The 21,191-nt window shown below is 34.6% G+C and overlaps 1 protein-coding gene across 2 annotated transcripts in view; it reads left to right on the top strand.

The window, feature by feature from the left end:
- The window catches only part of Thsd7a (thrombospondin type 1 domain containing 7A), a 389,770-nt gene that overhangs the window by 313,041 nt on the left and 55,538 nt on the right, over window positions 1-21,191 (top strand). For both annotated transcript variants that reach the window (XR_007341524.1, XM_048785998.1), the window contains exons 10-13: window positions 1,922-2,054; window positions 3,286-3,389; window positions 16,523-16,717; window positions 18,117-18,380. Coding sequence is in view for 1 of the 2 variants with exons in the window: in XM_048785998.1 (XP_048641955.1) it covers window positions 1,922-2,054; window positions 3,286-3,389; window positions 16,523-16,717; window positions 18,117-18,380 (696 nt within the window). In the remaining variant the exon portion in view is untranslated. The remainder of the gene's footprint in view (window positions 1-1,921; window positions 2,055-3,285; window positions 3,390-16,522; window positions 16,718-18,116; window positions 18,381-21,191) is intronic.

Here is a 21,191-nt window from a genome sequence, read left to right as displayed (position 1 = left end):
TAATATAAATTGGAAAAGAAGGGTAAAGCCAGGTAGGGACTGGGGGAGGAGTGAAGGGGACAGAAAGATTCCATGAGAAAATCAAGTTAAGGTAAGCCCTTGCAATTGAGAAAATTAGCTCTGAGATTCTCATGACCAAAGTGAAAAATAGAAACATAATGGATTCTTAGAAGATTATCAAGGGAAACAAAATTCTTTTCTAGCTTTTAATTATTAGAGGAAATTATCACCTGGTCTTAAAATAGGAGACACTTGGACAGTACAGTAGGTGAAGACTACATTAGCAATTTATTAAAATTCCTATTGACATTTCTTAGATTTTCCCTGAATAAATCTTATTAAACATATAAAAGTCAGAGCTGGCATACAAACTAGTATTGTTACAATAAAAAGCCCATGACACTATTTCAAATAATTTAATTCTCTATTGCCAATATTTCCAGCTCCCAATTCCCTACTCCATTACTTATAGTATTCCAATTATTCATTAAAATAGTTTAATATAAATCATTAATAGTACAGCTTTCCCCCCACAGTGGGAGTAATCCTAAATAGTTGCATGTGAACCCAGAATCTTAAATTGGGACAAGACAGACAAGGTCGTCTTCCAGGAGATTCCAAACCTGATTCTTCATCACCATTTCTTGGCAAACTTTTTAAAAATCAGACTTAATAGCTGTAGGTATAGGCCCAGCAATCTGTTGTTTGTATTGTTGTTGTTTTAAAACAGGTTCTTCTGTGTAGTCAGACAGTCAGGAATCACTGATCTGGTCCACTCTCCCATGCAGTGCGTGCATCCTCTCTAATAATGGTTGGAGTCAGTTGGCCTGACCATGTTAAGGGACATCTTGACTTCAGGAGAAAGGACAGTCCATTATGGGAAAGTTTAATTGTCAAACTGCATTTTTTTTACAATCACAATAACTACAAATATTTAATTTCACTTCTGATTAAACTTTGTTGGGGGCTGTTAACCTTTAAAATTCCCCTGTAGCAAATATCTATGAAGCAAATATTTCATGTTCTCACAAAAGAATGTATATGCATCAGGAAATTATGTTATCTAACAACATAATGCCTAAGGGACTTCTTTTGTAAGTGAACTGTATCTGTGACTATTCATCCTTAGGAGGTGTATAAATTATATGTTGAAATATGTTTTATTAAAATTGGCAAATCCTATCCATCTGTTTCTAATTTTTAAGATGTTGAACATCCTTTCATCAATAATACTGTCAAATGGATAGCTTTGTTGAAGGTAAATCTTAACTTTTTCCATTTTTAAAACATAATTTGGAGTTATTTACTTACAGTAATTATTACAGTTTCTGACTGCTTCTCTAAAAATATCTGCCTCAAGGACCTCACTTTCATTTCACTACTTAGAGCCTGATGTTTAGAATGTGACCTGAATTGAAGATCTTTGTCTGTTTAACATGAATAATAAATGACTGGAATAATTTACAAGTTATACATTTCAAATTAAGTGAATAACAAAGAAATAAAATTTCACATTATAACATTGAATGTATCCTCCTACGGAAGATTCATTATGTGTGTATGAGTCCCATGTGGTAAACAAGGCTACGTGAAATGGCATGAAAATAAACTTAAGGTAGAAGAAAATAATTTAATTAGATCTGTCATGTTTCTCAAGGGGACAGAAATATACAAAAGAGCAATTACTCTGCATATTAGGAAGACTGAGGAACTTTTCTTCATTCTTCAAATTTTAAAATGGAAATTAATTGGCTTTTCAATATAAATGGTCTTTGGGAGAATTGATTGGACTAGCTGAGGCCTCTCATTCAGGAATGTCAAAGCACAGGTGGCTTAGACAATACAATTTCTTCTCACAGAGTGGTTGGAGACTCTTTTATCCATGCAAAAGTACAAAGGTTAAAAAGCTGCCTCATTCCAGGTGACTTGGGAGTCAGGAAGCAGTCTCGGCTTCGGGTCATTATTCAGCTGCCAGCCAATGGAGGCCGGGACTGCACGGATCCTCTCTATGAAGAGAAGGCCTGCGAGGCCCCTCAAGTGTGTCAGAGCTACAGGTAATAGAGAAAAACCAAAGCAAGTGATGCCCTGAGAAGGATCTCCAGTCCATATGCTTCCAGACAGGGTAGAGAGGAAGCCAACACTGCTTCTTCCTCAGACTCAATGCAGTTTGGGATGTTTATGGCTGTAGCTGCCATTCCTACCTCTGTGGAGTAGAGCTGTTCCACTTCTGAAATTATCTCCTAGGAGGCAAATGCTTGTGTAAATTTCCCATCTGTGTTATTAGCTCCAGTGGTTAGGGGAAATGTCTTAGGTTGATATAAAGTATTTGAAATGCAAAGAAGTGGTTAATAATTATGAAACACATATGCTTTAGGAAGCCATTTCTATTTCACGTAGGAGAATAGCCTAAGCATTTCTCCCCTGGCTCCAAAGAGCACCTGTTTCTCATAAACAGTGGTATTCTGGCTCAGGAAATGACATTGCTATGTCAATGATGCTAGTAAGATGTCTGTTCAGTGCATCTGTGATAATCCCAAAGAAAAGTGTGGTTATTGAAGCTCTATATCAACTTGATAATTTATTAGAGAAATTTGGATTCCTTGCTATTCAGACTTAAAGTTTCTAATTGAAACTTGATGTAGTACACAATTGCAATTCTGACAACAAGTGAAATACTGTGGCATCAATTAATGGAACATGCAATCACCAAATAATAATTTAAATGGAAATTTATGGCATATTTGCCATCTTAATACATCTGTCTTTCTGAGATGACAAATAGTCTACCTGTATATTTACATCATGAACATTGTCAACTAGTAGTGCAAACTTAATCATTTTTGAAACTGGTTTTTGTAAAATCACATTAAAATTTCAGTTGTTGAACTACTCCTGGAGTACTATAGTCAAAAGAGCATTATACAAAAGACTCCTGACCCGAATGCAGTTTCATAACTTGAATGAAAATAAACACAACTTACTTAAATGGAATACACTTCTGGTACTACCTGGTACACCTCTTGGCAGTCTGAATGATTAAAAAGTCTAAATGCCCTTTATAGCTCTCTGCAGAGTTCATTTCTATAGAATTGGCAATGAAATACTCTTGTTTTCGATGCCATAAAAATATATATTTATATTTAATGCCTTAACAAATATATACATTACACTTAGATAGGACTCATCATAGTTGCAAACCTCCTATTTACAATGGTCAAAGTCATTTCTTTTGCTGCTGACTCTGTGATTTTCCTTCTTCACTGGACTTCTGTTCTTTATTCATAGATGGAAGACTCACAAGTGGCGCAGGTGCCAGTTAGTCCCTTGGAGCATACAACAGGACATCCCTGGAGCACAGGAAGGCTGTGGGCCTGGTCGACAGGCAAGAGGTGAGAGGCCCTACTCTGCAGTTGATTTGCTTTTCATTTCTCCAATATCCATAGTGATGCATTTTTCACTATGACACCATTCTAAACAATGCCAGCACCAAGGAACTTCTCTGTTTAAATTTTGCTCTTTGGTGTTAGCCCATAACTACTGAATTTTACCCTAATTTGTACCTGGAAGAAGACCAGACCAAACTTTTGGTTATGGCAAAGATAGTACATTGAAGCTTGGTTTGTTTATTTGTTGTTATTGTTGTTGTTGGTGGTGGTGGTGGTGGTGGTTTTTAGATCAAATTATTCCACATTATTTCCCACCTTAACAATTCATAAAGTTCACATACATGCTTGCCTATATACATCATATAGGTGTATGTGTACATTTGTGCAATGTACTACAATTAGATATCTTTCCCAGAAGTTCTCAGCAATGACATCCTTAACATTGTCATGGCTATCCATGATCCTAAGCATATTTGGTACTGGTTTTTAAATGAGAGATTTGTTTACTCAAAACCTGCAATATGAGAACTTAAATTGACCTACACTGCTATATTATATGGAATATTACAGAAATTAATGATGAAAAATTTTCACAATTGCTACAATTATTTACTCGATTTTATAGGAAATAGTTAAATTTTAAGCTTTGGAACATGTTGTCTATACATGTAGCAAATTCAGTCTTCAGAGAATTTGTGATTTTTTTTATTCATAACATGCAATTCCTGCTATGTACTTACAGTGTAGCTTAATATGCAATTGAATGTGCATTTACCTTTTTTAACTTATAAAGATATATTTTGTTTCCTCATTGATACTTTCTTTTTTTCATGATGATAGTAGTCTGAACATACAGAACTGAATTTCAATTTGTTCTTACTTTATGTGGGACCCCAACTTCCTTTAGAACTAGAAACACTTGATCTTTCTTTTGAGAACAGTTACTTCATTTTGGAAAGGAAAAGAAACTTATAATATTCACTTGAAATATAAATATAAATTTAGAAGACTTTGCTTGAAATATAAAAATTTTTATAAATAATACTGACTACCTAGTGATTTTTAGGATTTTATTTGCATAGTTTACTTTGTGTGTCTTCTACCACCAAATTTGGTAAAAAAATATCCCTTAGATATATATATAATTGAAAGTCATTCTCATTTCAGATTATTCTTCAAGAAACTGATGTAAGCTTTTCTTGTCATGCAGTACTAAATCCTTCTTGAATGGAGCCTATGTTTACGTACATCTGTGGTTTTACATAGTTTATAACAAAGAGAGTCATGAGTTCGTGATCAGGAAACAAGGTTTAGTTTCAGTTCTCTTCCAAAAATGAGTTTTGCTTATCTCAGTTTAATTAGATGAAAAAAAAAGAAGAGAGATTTGGCTCAAATGTTCTTTTAGGATTATTCCCATTTTCATCCTATCATCTATGCACAAGTAATGGCCAGAGATCAGAGGGTGAAATTAAATTAGGTAAGATAGAGGAAAGACATATTTTTACAGACTTCCACTGTAGGAAATATAAGATATGGTAGAGGCAGTGCAAGTGTGAAAACATCTTCAGTTCTAAACTGTTACTTCAAAGCTGCACAACCTTGGATGATTCATTTCCTCTCTTTGAGTTTTAAGCCTTACTGCACTGGCTACATATTGTCTTCGTTACGTGGAAACTCCTTACCCCCCCCACTGTAAGTATATAGCCCTGATGAATGTGCACAATATGGCATAGGGCATGAAAGCAACAATATTAACTTCTGGTTTTTTGACACTCAGTCTGGGCCAAAAATTATTTTTTCTGTGACAATTGTTGATGTTTTTATTTCCACATCTGAAAACCTTGATTCATTCCTATTCTGGGTGCCTTCTTTGTTGTATCTAGTACTCTTACCCACTCCCTCTGTGGAGAAGGTCTTTGACTTCTTTGGTTACTGCTTTCTAGAATTTCTTTCTTTGGTTTTCTATCACTGGTGCCTCTTCCTCCGCCTGTCCTTAAACAGTACTTTCTAATGTTGGCATACTTGTTAGACTGCTTACTCTATCTCTGTGGTCTTATCGTTTCTAGGCTGAGAAGTGAAAGTTGCACTATAACAAGCAATTTCCCAAAAATATACTCAAAGAATTTCTTCAACTTTCATGCAGAGATCACCTTTTTTGTTGTTGTTATTATTTCAGTAGTCAGAAATTTCTTTTTCTTAGAGCTTTCATTTCTGCATAACATGAAATGGAGAGAATATCTTTTGCTAACGGCAAGAAGGCAAAATTTTCTTACTTTAGTGTTTATGGCTGTTTTCAGAATTTTGCATGATCAACCTGCCAGAGTCTCCCTGTTTTCAACTTTGTCCTTTTATTATCAGAGACAACAAACAAACAAACAAACCTGGTGCTGTTTTTTAATGACTAAAATAATTGCACAGTAACCATCAATCAGCAGAGACTGTAGACTCCACACCCCTGCCCTCTCCAGTATATCAGACTCTAATTCAGCTACTCATTCTCTGTGATTGCATTCTGAAGGCTGTGCAGAAAGAATCATGAGTGTTATGAAAGGGTAAAAGTTTCAAACCAGGAGCTTTCATTCATTAGGGAAATGAAGTCACTCCTCATTCAACAAGTAGGAGTTAAGGCTAAAAGTGAACAACTACAAAATCAATCATTTGACACTGAAGACCTAAGAAGAGACTTAAAAAATGGGCTGGGATTTCACTTGCACCTTCTTGTTAAAATGAGTAGAAAAGAGAAAAAGAAAAGAAAATGAGATGAACTCTACCAGCTAAGCATAGAAAGCAAGGAAAACAATAAATAAGTTCTCAGAATAGGGGGTAGATTGAAGCTCCCAAGATGGGATCTGGAGCCTGGGACAATTTTGTGGGCTATAAATGTCAGGATCAGTATTTTAGACCTTGTTCAATAAGTGGTAGGAGCAAAGACCTGATGAAAGTGGTGTTTCATCTGTCAACATGTACAGAATAAATTAGGAAGATAAGACACATGGGCCTGGATGTCAGCGACGATGTCATTGGAGCGGTGCAACGTTGCAGTAACAGAGACTCCCGCTGGAACCGCAGTACAGAAATGGGCAAAACGCAATTAATTTTGGACTTAAGATAGTAGAAGGTACTTTTAGGACTTAGTGGCAGGTAATACAAGGAATGATAGAAATAAGAGTCAAAGTAGAACATGATTCTTTAACTCCAATATTTTCAGCTTGAGAATAACTTTATTGGTGAAAATTCTTAGACCTGAAAGTAGAGCCAATTTTGAAAAGCATATTTTTTATATTTTGCATTTGAGGCCATGGCAGGGTAGCCAAGTGGAAAAATCTAAGTATGCATTTAAAAATGTATAAATGTAGCTATAGATAGCAGAAGAAATTTGAGCAACATTTGCATAAAGTAGTTGGATGAAGTCATACGAAAAACTTAGGTCTCTAAGGTTTATTATATATTTGAGGAGAAGTGGTTGTTTAATTTTACCATTAGTAGATTTCTTTTTCCTCTAGCCTATTCACATGTGTAGGGTCTTTAAACATTCCTTTTATTCTAAATAATTTAACTTAAATGCTATTAAATTTAAATTACTGGTTTTTTGCTTGCACTGAAAATGACACCATATGAATTAAAATATGACCATTACCATTTTATCTTACTTTACTATTCTGTGATTCTAAAGATATAAATACTTATTGCATGGCTTCTATCAAATTATTTGTCTGGACCAGAGGTTAGTAAATCCAGCCTGCACTCTGCTGTTGTTTTGTCATTAAAGTGTTATTTGAAAACAGCTTCATTCATTTCTTTGCATTTCCTATGGCTGATTTCAAGATACAAGGTAGAGTTGAATAACTGCAAGAGATAATATGATCCAGGAAGCCAAAATATTTTTAAAAACTCACCCTTTACAGAAAAAGTAAAGAGTGATCTAAATTCAGAAGCATGTAATAAATGTTATAGTCACAACTGCTAATAGTACTTAAGCCATTACTCAATAAGAACAGAAAGTTCTTGGAGTTTATTTTACCCTTTGGGAAGACATTTCCAAATTCAGTTCAGCAATAAAGGAACTATTTTACAGTTAAGAGAAAAGTGGACTTTAAAAACTGTAAAGGTAGTAAACTGTCTTTTGGATAAAATTGCTTTTTTTTTTTTTTTTGCAGGGGTTAGGAATAAAATGTTGGCTTTCAGAAAAAAAAATTAAAATTAAGAAAGAGTGAATGGATAAACCTGAAAATTTGGGGGATACGGAAAACAAGAGAGAAAAATATTCTAGGGTCTCATAATTCTCCTGTGTAGAAGATGATAAATCATATGCAATAACTGGACATCAAATGTTACTTACTAAGAATGTATAAAAGAGAAAGAACATGTTTCACATAATATGCATACTCAACACAACACACTTATGAGATCATGTTAGAGTCAAATCTCTTGAACCTTTCATATTAGTAGGAAAATATAACACTAAATTCTCTTTTATCACCTTACTAATCAAGCATCCCAGGTCTTTTATCCAGTCACTTGTGCTGACTTTTAACCACCTGTTAACAATAAAGTGGCTATTACAGATGAACTTCCATTTTTACTCTTAATACTATTAATAGCATAATTTTCCACTTGTAGGAACTATGTATTGTGACATATTTATAAGATTTGGGGGGCATTCCTAGAGTATCTTTAACAAATAATTAACTGTAATGGCTTACAATCCTAGCACTAATATTCACTATAAGGCAAATTACTGAGAATCATCTTTATCTAGAAGTAAGTCAGAATATAGGAAGATTCTACACTAATCAACTAAATGCAATCTTGACCAAGTATATATTCTGTGTATGTAAGAACCATCTGAAAAAAAAAATGGTCTATTACATTAAAACACAAAGTACTTTAAAGTAAATTGAGAACTGGGAGTGTAGCTCAGTGGTCGAGCACTTGAGGAAGATGTGTTAGGTCCTGGGTTCAACATCCAGCACTACAAAAAATGTAAACTACTATGCTTAAAAGTATATATAGCTGGGTGTGGTGGCATATGCCTGTAATCCCATGGCTCAGGAGGCTGAGGCAGGAAGATCACAAGTTCAAAGCCAGCCTCAGCAACAGCAAGGTGCTAAGCAATTCCAGGAGACCCTGTCTCTAAATAAAATACAAAATAGGGCTTGGGATGTGGCTCAGTGGTTAAGTGCCCCTGAGTTCAATTCCTGGTACCTAAGGGGGGAAAAAAGTACATATAAACTTATGTGTTTATTTATGACCAAATTCATTTACATTTGAAAGGAAAAGCAAAATATTTATCAATCATTCCCAGAATCACCAGTAAGTTTTGCCCAATCTTCACTTAGTCAGATAAGCTACTATACTACATACAGAATATTTTTTAATACATCAAGTGATTCTGTAGAAATCTTTCATAAAATAAATGCTTAAAATATTGTGTTAATAGTTATTTTAATCTGCTCAGGTGGCTATTACAAAATACCACAGACTGGGTGACTTAAACAACAGAATTTTTTTTCACATTTTTGGAGGCTGAAAGTTCAAGATTAAGATACCAGCCAATTTCTGAAGGCCTTCTTTCTGGCTTGCACACAGCAGTCTGCTCTCTTTGCCTTTACATGGCAAAAAGAAGGAAAGGAAGAGAAAGTTCTCCTATCACATTTTGAAAGGGCAATAATCTCATCAAGAGAGCTCGCCCCACACTCAAACTCAAGACTTCTTCAATACCTGTTACTTCCCAAGGCTCCATCTCCAAATTCCATCACTTTGGGGTTAGAGCCTCAACATATGGATTATAAGGTGGGGCAACTCAGTGCATCGAAATAGTGAAGCGTTAAATAAAATTTTAGTATACAAAACTATATATTTGTTAATATTATTTTCTCTGAAAGCTGTAAAAATAGGATCACATCAGTCCTTAAAATTCAATGCAAACTTCCTGAATATCATTCAATATAATTCACTCTCTCATAGAAGAAGTGTATATTAAATACATGTTATATGCTTCATACTGCTTTCACAGTACTAGGCTCAACCTATTGAGAGAATAAAAACAAACAGCAAGTAATTTAATATGTTACAGTAAGAAATACACTGTAGTGGATATAGATAATAACTACTAAAGAATTGGAAAAAAAAGAAAAAATTGATAACCACTGATAGGGAATATAGGATAACTCAAGCAAAAAAAAAAGTAAAAGCTATGTGCTTAGGATTAATGTGCTGACCTGTTTGCTCAGGGTGCCTCTGAGTATGTTAAAGGCAAAACCACATTCTGGAGGATCATGAATATCAAGAGGAGGAGGAGGATTAAAAATAGAAGTAGTGAGTATTTTAGCAAAGTCTTGGGTACTGTAATCCAGCAAATTTTGTCAAATGCCATAAGAACTAAAGGAGAGAGGAAAAATAGATTTTAAAGAAAGAATTAATAGGATTTGACAATTTTAAAACTTGCTTCATACTATTCAAGTTGCTAGTATATAACTTTGTCTTTCTCTGTTCACATTTATTTGTCTTTCTCTGTTCACATTTCCCATTTGTTCAGATGGTATTTAGAAAGTTAAATTATTGCATGGTCAGTGATTAAATATCATTGAAACCATAATAACATTGCATCTACATTAAATATAAAATATAATTATACTCATAATAAAAACAATTTGGGGCAGCCCAACCCAAGTGCTGGTCTCTTGCCTTCCTCCTCTGACTCTATGAGATTCACCACATGTTCTTCCACCTTCTCCATCAACCACCAGTTCCTGGGATTTTCCAGTCAAGTCACCTAGCCATCAGGCAATCAGTCAGTAGTGCAGCCAATGTCTAAGCAGGCACAAGATCTTGGGCTTCCCGATCTCCTTCTTCTGCTCCAATAGCTTCCAGGGTAGATAGGACCTGGGGATCTGGCTGCAGAGATAGCTTGGGATATGGTGGGAATGAGTCATCTACAGCAAGAAGGAGACCATTCAAGAACTGAATGACTGTCTGCTCTGCTACCTGAACAGAGTAAGGAGACTAGAAACTGATAATAGGAGGCAGGAGAGTAAAATCCAGGATCACCTACAGAAAGAGGAACTGCAAGTCAGAGACTAGGGATGTTCCTTCTAGACTATCAAAGAGCTTAAAGCTCAGATCTTTGCAAATTCTGTGGACAATGACTCCTTCATTCTAAGGCCTCATGATACCTATCTTTCTGCCGATGACTTTACAGTCTAGTCAGACTGGTGTTGGATTTCCTGTGTTAATCCAAGAATATTCAAAGGTGAAATGATTTGGATTGTGAGTACTATAACCTAATCAGTCCATTCTAGTTTCAGTGGACTGATTGGTAGTAACTTAGGCAGGTGGGACGTGGCTGGAGGAGGTGGATCACTGCAGGTATGACCTAGAAGGATACATCTTTCTCATGGTCCCTTCCTCCACACTCTACTTCCCTGTTGCCATGAAGGGAGCAGCTTCTCTCTACCACATCTTTCCTTAATGATGTTCTACTTCACTTTGGGCCTAGAGCAATGGAGTCTGCTATTCATGAACTGAGACCTCTGATACCATGAACCAAAATAAACTTTTCTTGTCAGGTGTTTGGTCACAGCAACAACAAAAAAAAAGATAACTACAACAACTGGTCACTCACTAATCTGCACAGAGTGACATTTGTGGCCCTACAGAGTCATTAATGACATCAAATCACTCAGCTACAGCTGGAAACAGAAATAGAAGCTCTCAAGGAAGAGCTGCTGTTCATGAAGAAGAACCATGAGGAGAAAGGCAAAAGCTCAGAACCCCAGTCTGACAGCTCCTGGTTGATTGTGAAGATTGATGTCCCCAAATATCATGACCTGGTAGACAGGATCATGGTAGACATCAGGGGTTCAGTATGATGAGCTGGCTCATAAGAACCAAGATAATTTGGACAAGTATTAGCCCCAGAAGATTGAAGAGAGCACCATAGTGGTCAGGTCACAATCTTCCTAGATTGGAACTGCCAAGGTAATGTTCATAGAGCTAAGGTACATAGCCTTGGTCCTTGGATATCAACCTGGACTATGGGTAAAATCTGAAGGCCAGCTTGGAGCATAGGCTAAGAAACATGGAGGCCTGCTACTCCATGAAGATGGAGCAGTTCAGTGGGTCCTGATGCACTGGAGTCAGAGCTTGCAAAAACTAGGCCTGAAGATTAAAAGGCCCAAGATTAAAAGACCCTGTTGAACATCAAAGTCAAGTTATAGGCTGAGATGACCACCTACTGCTGTATGCTGAAGGGCTAAAAAGACCTCAGTCTCAATAACACCCTGGATAGCAGCATCTCCATGGGAACCACCCAAAAGATCACCACCACCAATGTTTTCCTCTCATTTTCTCCTGATATTAGCATCCAAGTTGACTTGGAAAATTTGATTTTCTTTTGTATCTAAGAGTCTTGTCATAAAATGTAACTAGCATTTGCCATTTTTTAAATAGTAGGTCAAAAAACGAGACTGGCACACACTGTGTTTCCAATAGTTTCAGGAGGTTTCACAAGTGGTGCTACAGTTAGTTAAGCCTTCCCAGATCTCACGGCAGTCTAGCCAACCTTGATGTGAGCTACCCCTCTGGGGGATGGTTGATATTTCCTACTAAATTCACAGACTAGCATTTTCATGTACATTCTGGGAATCAATGAGACGGGGGTCATTGGTAACTATTTAAGAACAATAAAAAAGAAAATTACGTTTTTTGTTTGTTTTTTTCCATTCTGCAAGCATTATATTCACAAACTGTAATTAGGAAGCATAATTTGACAAACTTGTCAGTGAAAATCTCTTTTGCACAAAAGAGACCTGATCGTTACATCAACCTAGTAAACAAGTGGAGCCCTCTTGTTTTATTTATAGATCTGGTCTTATTTCTAAGCACAATTAGGTCTCCAGGTAACCAGCTCCCATTCACATGAAGCTTTTTCTTTTTATTTCTACATGATTCATTCTGACTATTGTCATTTTTTAAATAAAACTATGGGAAAAAAATCTCTCATCTAATCACCCAATCAGCAGAATATATTCTATCTCTAATGGTACCTAGACACTACTGGGGTGGGATAAAACGTGCTCATATTTATTTAATAAATAAGGTCTCAGGGCTCCTTGAACTCCTTGTTACAGATAATCCAGCAGCTTTCACTGCACTAAGATATTGATTCTTTTCCTGTTTCCTATAATGAACTTCCATGTGCATATTTTAGATATAAAAATTTATATCCCTCTGATTATTACAATGAATGTACAGTGTGGCCTTATATGCTGAAGAGTGATCCGTTAACCAATAGACGTTTCCTTTTTTGTGCAATGTGAATAAAAAAAGTGTTTTATTCTTCTTCAAGAATATGAAGATAAGCAGCTACATTCTGAATTCTATTACATTTACTTCAGAGCTATATGAGTAGTCTTCCATTTACATACTCACATGTGTAATGAAGAAATCCATCTCATTAGTTCAAACAGTATTATCTATTCATCCTATGAAACTTTATTATTTTCCTCTTTTAAAATTTATATTTTCTTTATGTTTATAAACCCATTCTGGAATTTCTATACATATTCTACTCATTAATCTTTTTTATTTAAATTAGTGGGAAGTTTTAAAAATACACAAGATTAGGGAGACTAATATGAATACTAGTAATGCAGTTATCATTTATTCGGTTTCAACAGTTTTCAACATATTGCCATTCTTGATTATCTGCCATTTTCTGCACACCTAAAAAGAATTTTGCTGAAGTATTTTAAAGTCACTTCAGACAGGATATATTTCACACATACATACTTTATTCTTTCTTATAACAATTGTATTCTTATCACAACAAACAAAATTAACAATAATTCATATCATCCCATGATTAGGCCATGTTTAATTCTCCCTTACTGTCTCAAAAATGTCTACACACAATGAACATGTTCAAATTAGGGTCCAAAAATTGTCTCCAAATTGCATTTTTCTACTTTTATTTTTTATTTTTTTGGAGTCACTTTTAATCTAATAGCATTTTGAGCTCTCTTTTTTGTAGCACTTACTTGCTGAAGAAACTGCCTTTCTTATTTCTTGGTAATCTTTCCTCAGTATTGATGGACAAAGCTTACCTACCTTGATTCATATGCAACCCATAAGTTAGTCACATTGATGTCTCCCATGTTTTTAATCTGCTGGGTGCAAATTGTCCCCTGACAAGTAAAAATTGTTGTGCCTTATATAAATGAAATAAAATTCTAAATGAAATATACATATATAATGAAGATAGAGTTAAATATAGAATTTTACTTTAAAATGATTATATTGATATTTGCTGATCTCCTACTAAAAGCTTTCACGTCCATTATCCATAGTATAGCATGATCTTTGGCACATCTTTCTAACCAGGCTCAAAGGAGAACTTATACATGAGATATACATACTCCACCTGCAAATGCAGATACAATTTTGTGGGTAGCTATAGCTTTCTGGTATATGGCTTTCTGGAAACTGTGCTTAGCATGATCCATCTTTTCCACAATTAAAACCACCCTGTTTTCAATGTCTTAAAAAATGGTTTTAAGATTTATAAAGTTGAGAGACCAGATGGTTCCCTTTCCAAACATTTATATTTTCCTTATCCAATAGCAGGAAGTTCATTTCAGATTTTATTTCTGTGTTTGGATTGTTGTGTTTCCTCTAAGTTAGAATGCAAACAAATGGAGATGTATGATTAATTTTCAATATATTGTGCAAATGGTGCTGTTGCTACTTGTTTGGATAACATCGTGTGAGTAATTCATTCCAAAAGTACACTGTCAAGAATCTGAGATAAGAAGAGTGGAGTGCTGAGTGGGTATCTAAGAACAGGCATGGGAATTTTACACATATTTTTCTTTTCAAATACCTGAAATATTTAAGGCATATGGGGAAAGAAACTATTTATTTAAATGGTTCTGTGCAAAATAAATGTTTCCATAATTGTATTTGTAGTGGTATTATTTTATTTTGTTTTCTTTTTGTGTGTGTGTGTGTGTATGTATGTAACTTAGTATGATGATAAGTGGAGCAATTCTGAAATATAATTGTGAGATCCTTAATGGAGAACCTAAGAAAATTTCATTTAATTTCTCAAAAGATTTACGTTAGGGTCTGTTTCAAGGAGCCAAATTGATAAGTAGATATAAGTAGCTTCATTTCAAATAATCCAAATTTAGTTTTGTCATGTTTAATTTTCTTTTAGTTATGAATAGTGTAACCCTCACAGCTTAAGATATGAATATGGTAAAATCTCTCATTTTCTAAATTAACCGTTTCTGGAGGCTCCACATATCCTGGCTAGTAAAATGTCTAATATCTTCCTCTTTGTCAGTCCTTCCTTTTGAGCATCCTTGGGCCAGCTTTCCCCAAGAACCATGAGAATTTATCAAGTTTAAAGTGTGTAAGTGGTCAGTCCTCTTCCAAGTAACAGGTGTAGAGAGACCTGCAAAGTCACGTCGTTTGGTTAATATACTACATAGGGTAGCAATCCTTCCAACTAGATGGATGCTCTTTATGATCAGTTCCTGTTCAAGTCCCCATCATGTTATCTTATTGAAATCCAAGTCAGAGCTCTCTTAGTCCATACCTAGATGCCATTGTTTCCCAAAGCTTGGCATAGTGTAAGAAGGATTAGGTACCAATTTGTGAGATTCTCTTTGTGATACTTACTGTTTTTTCCTTGTCACCTAACCTTCATAAAGCTCACTGTTTCCACTTGACCAAGTTTTACTGTATTTAAAATTCAAAGACTCCTGTTCTTAATTGACTCTACCAAATTTGGGTATAAAAATGAAATGACATCTAAAAAATAGGATAGTATTCACTAATGTTGGCACAATGAAGGGTCTTTTATGTAACTCTTCCTGCAATCATTGTATTAAGTTTTACTTAATACACAGAGAACATAATTGTTAGTTATGTCCCTTTACATACCCCATTACACAGCCCTGCACTAACAGATGTTAAGTTTTAGTTCACAGATAAAGACAATGTTGTCTAAGCTGGAGCCCTCTGAGCCCTAACTGTAATTTAGGATCAAAATGTAGGCTTCTTCCCTTAATTTCATGATGATGAAGTCCTGAGCAAGGATAAATCAGCCCAGCTTTAGCCTAGACCATAAACTTGAGAAAGCCATTTAATTCATCTAAACTAGGCCATTTAAGGTAACTCAATGAAGATTAAAAATTTAAGACCAAAGTTTAAATGGTTCATCTGCTTTCTCAGTAAATGAATGAATTATTTTTAAAACCAATGTGAGAAATGACAGAGGAGAAAGAGGACTGAAAGCATTGCTTGCTCTTTTTCTTTATGACCTTTATTACCTTAATGTTATATCCATGTTCAGTAAGTAATAAAATTGTTTCTTGTTTTAAGTAATTCAGTAGAATAATACCTTTGAATAAATAATTTATGAATTTAAATCATTTGATAATTTTAGCGTACATAACTGTGAAAATGCTGATAATGATATGATAAAGTATGATCGTTAAAAGTTTCCTTTTTCATTTCTAGTTTCTATTTTAAATTCTTCCATTAACTAAACAGAACCTCCCAGTAAATTTACAGTATACATAAAAACAAAAACATGCTTTCTATGAGTTTCAAGACAAGTTGCATAACTACTCCCTCCGTACCTCAAATCTACCAACCAATTTGTTGCTAAGACCTTTCTATTTAGAAATTCTAGATTGCTCAATGTTATAAAATAATTTAGAGGTAATCTGGTTTCTCCCAGCACCTTTTTGAATACCTATGTCCAACATAAACTGTGATCAGAATGCATATATGATAAGTCTCCTAAAAAATTAATTTCTTTATACCCCACATGTGACAGAAATTAAAATCTTTAACAGAATCTAGTAAAAGCTGCTAAATGCTCTGTGTGTGTTTTCCTGTGTATATGTGTGGGTGTGTGTGGTATGTGCTTTTCTGTGCCACAAAAACCCAGAGGGATATTTGCTATTTTAAAAAACCTACAATCAATATTATGTGTACTGTGATTATTAGAAACACTGTTACCAGATTTCTACTGTTAATAGGGAATTAAAAGAGGATTCCTATGACAGAGCAAATGTGAATTTCTGAATTATAGAGTAATTAGAACTATGCTTTTCATTCAGCTATTACTTGTCGAAAGCAAGATGGAGGACAGGCTGGCATCCATGACTGCCTCCGGTATGCAGGCCCTGTGCCAGCCCTCACACAAGCTTGCCAGATCCCCTGCCAAGATGACTGTCAATTTACCAGCTGGTCCAAGTTTTCTTCATGCAATGGAGACTGTGGTGCAGTTAGGACCAGAAAGCGTACTATTGTGGGTAAGAAAAATTAGGATGCCTAAACCAACTCTTGTCAAGGTAGAAAAACACAATAGAAGTCAGACCAAGAGAGTTTTGACAATGTATCTGAAAACTGCAACTGCCTCTTGTTGCTGTTCCTACACCAAATATGTCAGTGGACTTGGGTGTGTATTTTAATGTAAGTTGGCAGTAATAGAAGCATTATGTCATCTTAATAGAAAGAATAAGCAACCTGACTCCCTATTCAAACTGACTGTGCAATACATGATAGATTATTTTTTGGCTTAAACATACACTTGCAGTGAATTGCCTAGAAATTGCAAAGTGCTTGGAGCAAGGAAGAAAGGTTGCTTCTTCATTTTCTTAACCGAGCCTCACTGTCACAGGTTCAGGTTATCCATCATCTCCTAGAAGGAGAAATATGACATTAATTCTGTATCTGAAACTTCATCTAAAAAGGGAGTCACAATGACAAAAGTCAGTAATGTACCAAGCAACACAGGAACCCTCACACTGAACTGAAGACTAACACATTGCAAAAACTGTCAGTAGCAAAAGACAACAGAAAATATTGGTGGTAATAGACCATTCAGAATGTTTAAATTATTAAAAGAACCACCTGTAAAATGGATTCCATTGAAAATAACATAAGAAAACTTAAAGAAGTTAGAGATAGGTGTAGGTAATTAATTATGTACAATAGAATATATTATATAATATAATAAAATAGTTTGTGATATAACAAAAATAATTAACTAGATATATTTTCAAGCATATATATAATTGTACTCAAGAGGAATTTATATAATTTTAAGAAGGAATTTATTCAAAACTTTTCAAATATTTTATTCTAATATTAAATATCTTCATTTTTAATATTATTGATTTTCCTACATTAATCACCACCTATGTGAAAATGATTACTATTCAGAAATTCTGAAAAATACAATGCATAGATGGAGACATAAAGCCCATAAATCTTTTCTGAATTTTAATCCTATGTAACTACACTATTTGCAGTTACCAAGGAAGTGACTGTCTCCGGCTCATATTTCTGCATATGTGAGGTTTATGCAATCACCTCAAATTCTCCCATCAGTGGAAATAATTTTTTCATTTTAGAGGATTTTATTCATTTTGGAGAGTTTAAAATTCAACACAGTAAGTAGTCCCTTATACAAAATGGGCCATTTTTAAATGAGAATATAAGAAAATTTTTTACTATGCAAAGCACACAACACCAGCAAAAATCTGCATAGGAAGCACTTTGGAGTGAGAAAATAGTGTTTATTTATAGGCTAGTAATGGGTATTGTTAAATCAGAGAAAGGAAGTTTAGAAAAGTAGAAAATTTAGGGATGTTTTAAATTAATAATGCTATTTTCCAACTTAAATTGTCAAATGTTTCTCTTCCACAGGAAAAAGTAAAAAGAAAGAAAAATGTAAAAATTCCCATTTGTACCCCCTGATTGAGACTCAGTATTGTCCTTGTGACAAATACAATGCACAGCCTGTAGGGAACTGGTCAGACTGTATTTTACCAGAAGGGAAAGTGGAAGTGTTACTGGGAATGAAAATACAAGGAGACATCAAGGAATGTGGACAAGGATATCGTTACCAAGCAATGGCATGCTACGATCAAAATGGAAGGCTAGTGGAAACATCCAGATGTAACAGCCATGGTAATGCAATTTTTCTTCAGTTTTCATATTTGCTGTCTTTGGGAGTAGAAGTAAAATGCATATGTATGGTACTAAAGCTTTTCGGGAGTGTGTTCTAAACTGAACACAGTGGAGCACCACATGATGTTTCACTTATATCTAACAGGACACTTGGTGGTATCGTCTAATTGTCCAAAGCCAAGAAGTCTGATGGGGCCCATATCCTTAAAAGAATAGGCACAAATGGTTCCAGAAACCTCTTGGAGCTTTTCAAGAGCCTTTTCACTCAGTAGACCCAATAGTCCCCAATGGTCTGTGTACAGAAAGGATTTAAAGAGGAAATAATGTTTGAATTCAAATTGAGATTAAAGTTTTACACGAGACAGACTTTTAACAACCAAACTGGCAAGCTTTGTAATGTGCCCTAAGTATCATTAAGTAGCAGAGAGGAGAGGTGGAAAATAGTAATTGGTGAAAACTCAAACATCTGTTTATTGTCCATCAAGCTGAGATTAGCAAAAAATAAAACCACAACAACAGAACACAGGAAAATGTACATAGTCCTAGAAAACTGGATGCTCTTATTTTCTAAAGCAAAATAGAAAACGAAAATGCACTGATAATTGAGTTGCAAAAAGTTTGAATCGTGGCCATCCTTGATCAAAGTATATACTGAACTCCTTGAGTTTTTTTCCTTAACATAGGCAGCATTAAACGATATTTGTCCACTATTCTTTTATTTTAATACATCTGTTTTGAATCACAGATGTGTTGTAATTGTATTCTCAAGCACTAGTTAATGAACTCCAACCTTTTTGATAGAGATGACCAAAAAAGAATGAGTTAAATGGCTAGGAGCTAGGTACACTACCCTCCAGCCTTGCCAAAATAACTTCTGCTATTGGGACAAACTAATGGAACCATCTCACATTTACAAACTATCAAGATACCACAGTGACACATTTATTGGAATCTCAAACCTTTCTTTACAATGTTTTCTAAAAACGTTTTCCTTAAAAAAGAATCATAGAGTTCCTGTTTCATCAAAGTCTAGAGATGTGAACCTCAAATATTCCATGGTATTGAGAATCTAGATATAGTATTTTTCATGTTAACATATGTGCATTAGAAATTGGAGATTATTCCATTCACTTAGAACAGTAACTACAAAAGAAAAATATTTATTATAGACATACTTTGAGAAATGTCTCTAAGAGTAAATGAATATTTTATTTTCTACCTCAAAAAAAGATACTATGTCTTAAATACCAAGAAAAATATAAATTTCCTTCCTATTTTGAGATTATAAAGTAGAAAATCATAATTACTTATTAAAATGTGAAATTCAAGATCACTTTAAAAATGCGTTTCTTTTGGAATGCTGCATATAAGTGTTCACTCACATTTAACTTGTTATGCATAGTTAGCCACTGAGATAATAATTTGTTTATAGAATCACCTGTGAACTTCCAGAATGACTTTAATATATTCTCACTTTTACCCTGATCTGCTAATTAGATGCAAGAGAGCTTAAGTAAGTCACTTAACAATCTTATTTTTAGGGAAAAAAAAAACTTTTAAAATATTCTGTGACTCTAACAAAAAAAATTGGAATACTTATTAAATAAAAAAATACAAAATTAATTGAAATTGGCCAAAGACAGAAGACTTCTTCCACTGTCAATTCAAAGCACCGGGAATGAAGTACTGTATTCCAAGGATAGGTATAGATAGAAAAAGATGTGTTCATGATAACATTGAACATCATGGGACTTGGGAAAAGATATTAGATCCTTAACTAAGTGAACAGTTCCAATGTAGTTCTTCCATTTGTCCTACATCATTTCTATCCTGCTGAACCTGATCTATGATGAGATATCCAGTGGGATATTTTAGTGTTTACTAGATATTTACTCAGAGTCAAGTCTGCAGCATTGAATCTCTATTGACTAATTTCTTTGGCAATTACTACTTTCCTTAATCATGTTTTCTCAATTCTGATGGTATTTGTAAAATGTTATAATTTTGCCACTCTATCCAAGTCATGCTTGCAATCTCCATGACAACTGCCTTCTCCCTGCCAAATCAGCTTTCAAGATGAGGTGGAAGTGGGCTTTCAAGTGGCCTTGAAGAAGATGTCTCTTCCTCCTCTCCATTTAAACATAAAGTTGATCCCCCTGTGTGCTCAGTACAGTTACACTAATCCCCTATGAAACAGTGGCCTTGGGATATTTCTGTTTAATCATTGTTGTTCATCTGTGGATCATGTTATCAGTAATTACACAGATAAAACAGTTTGACTGTCACCAATTTAATTATATATTATTTTAGACTGTTTCCCATGTGGTCATTTTTTTTTTACATCTTCAACTTGGGGCACGATTTTATTTTAATAGCTTGGACTTTCTCATAATTATAGACTCTGTGCTGAAAAGTGATTTAACTACATTCCTAAAAGTCAGATCTTAAGGTATACCTTAGAAGCCATGAAAACCTTCATCCATCCTGATATGTGGTATTAAATATACTTGCAGCAAAAATGTCAATATGCACACATCTGATAAATATTTATGTATGTTGTAATGCATTTGGAGCATTATCTCTCCTAAAAACATAATACAAATAATATATATAGCATTTTGGTATGAAATCTTTTTTTTTTTAATCTTTTTTTTTTTAATTTTTTATTGTGGGTTGTTCAAAACATTACAAATTTCTTGACATATCATATTCGACACTTTGATTCAAGTGGGTTATGAACTCCCACCTTCACCCCATACACAGATTGCAGAATCACATCAGTTACACATCCATTGATTTACAAATTGCCAT

Source organism: Marmota marmota, unplaced genomic scaffold (genome assembly GCF_001458135.2).
Source record: "Marmota marmota marmota unplaced genomic scaffold, marMar, whole genome shotgun sequence".
Classification (NCBI taxonomy): Eukaryota; Metazoa; Chordata; class Mammalia; order Rodentia; family Sciuridae; genus Marmota; species Marmota marmota.
This window is presented reverse-complemented; position numbering and strand designations above follow the sequence as displayed.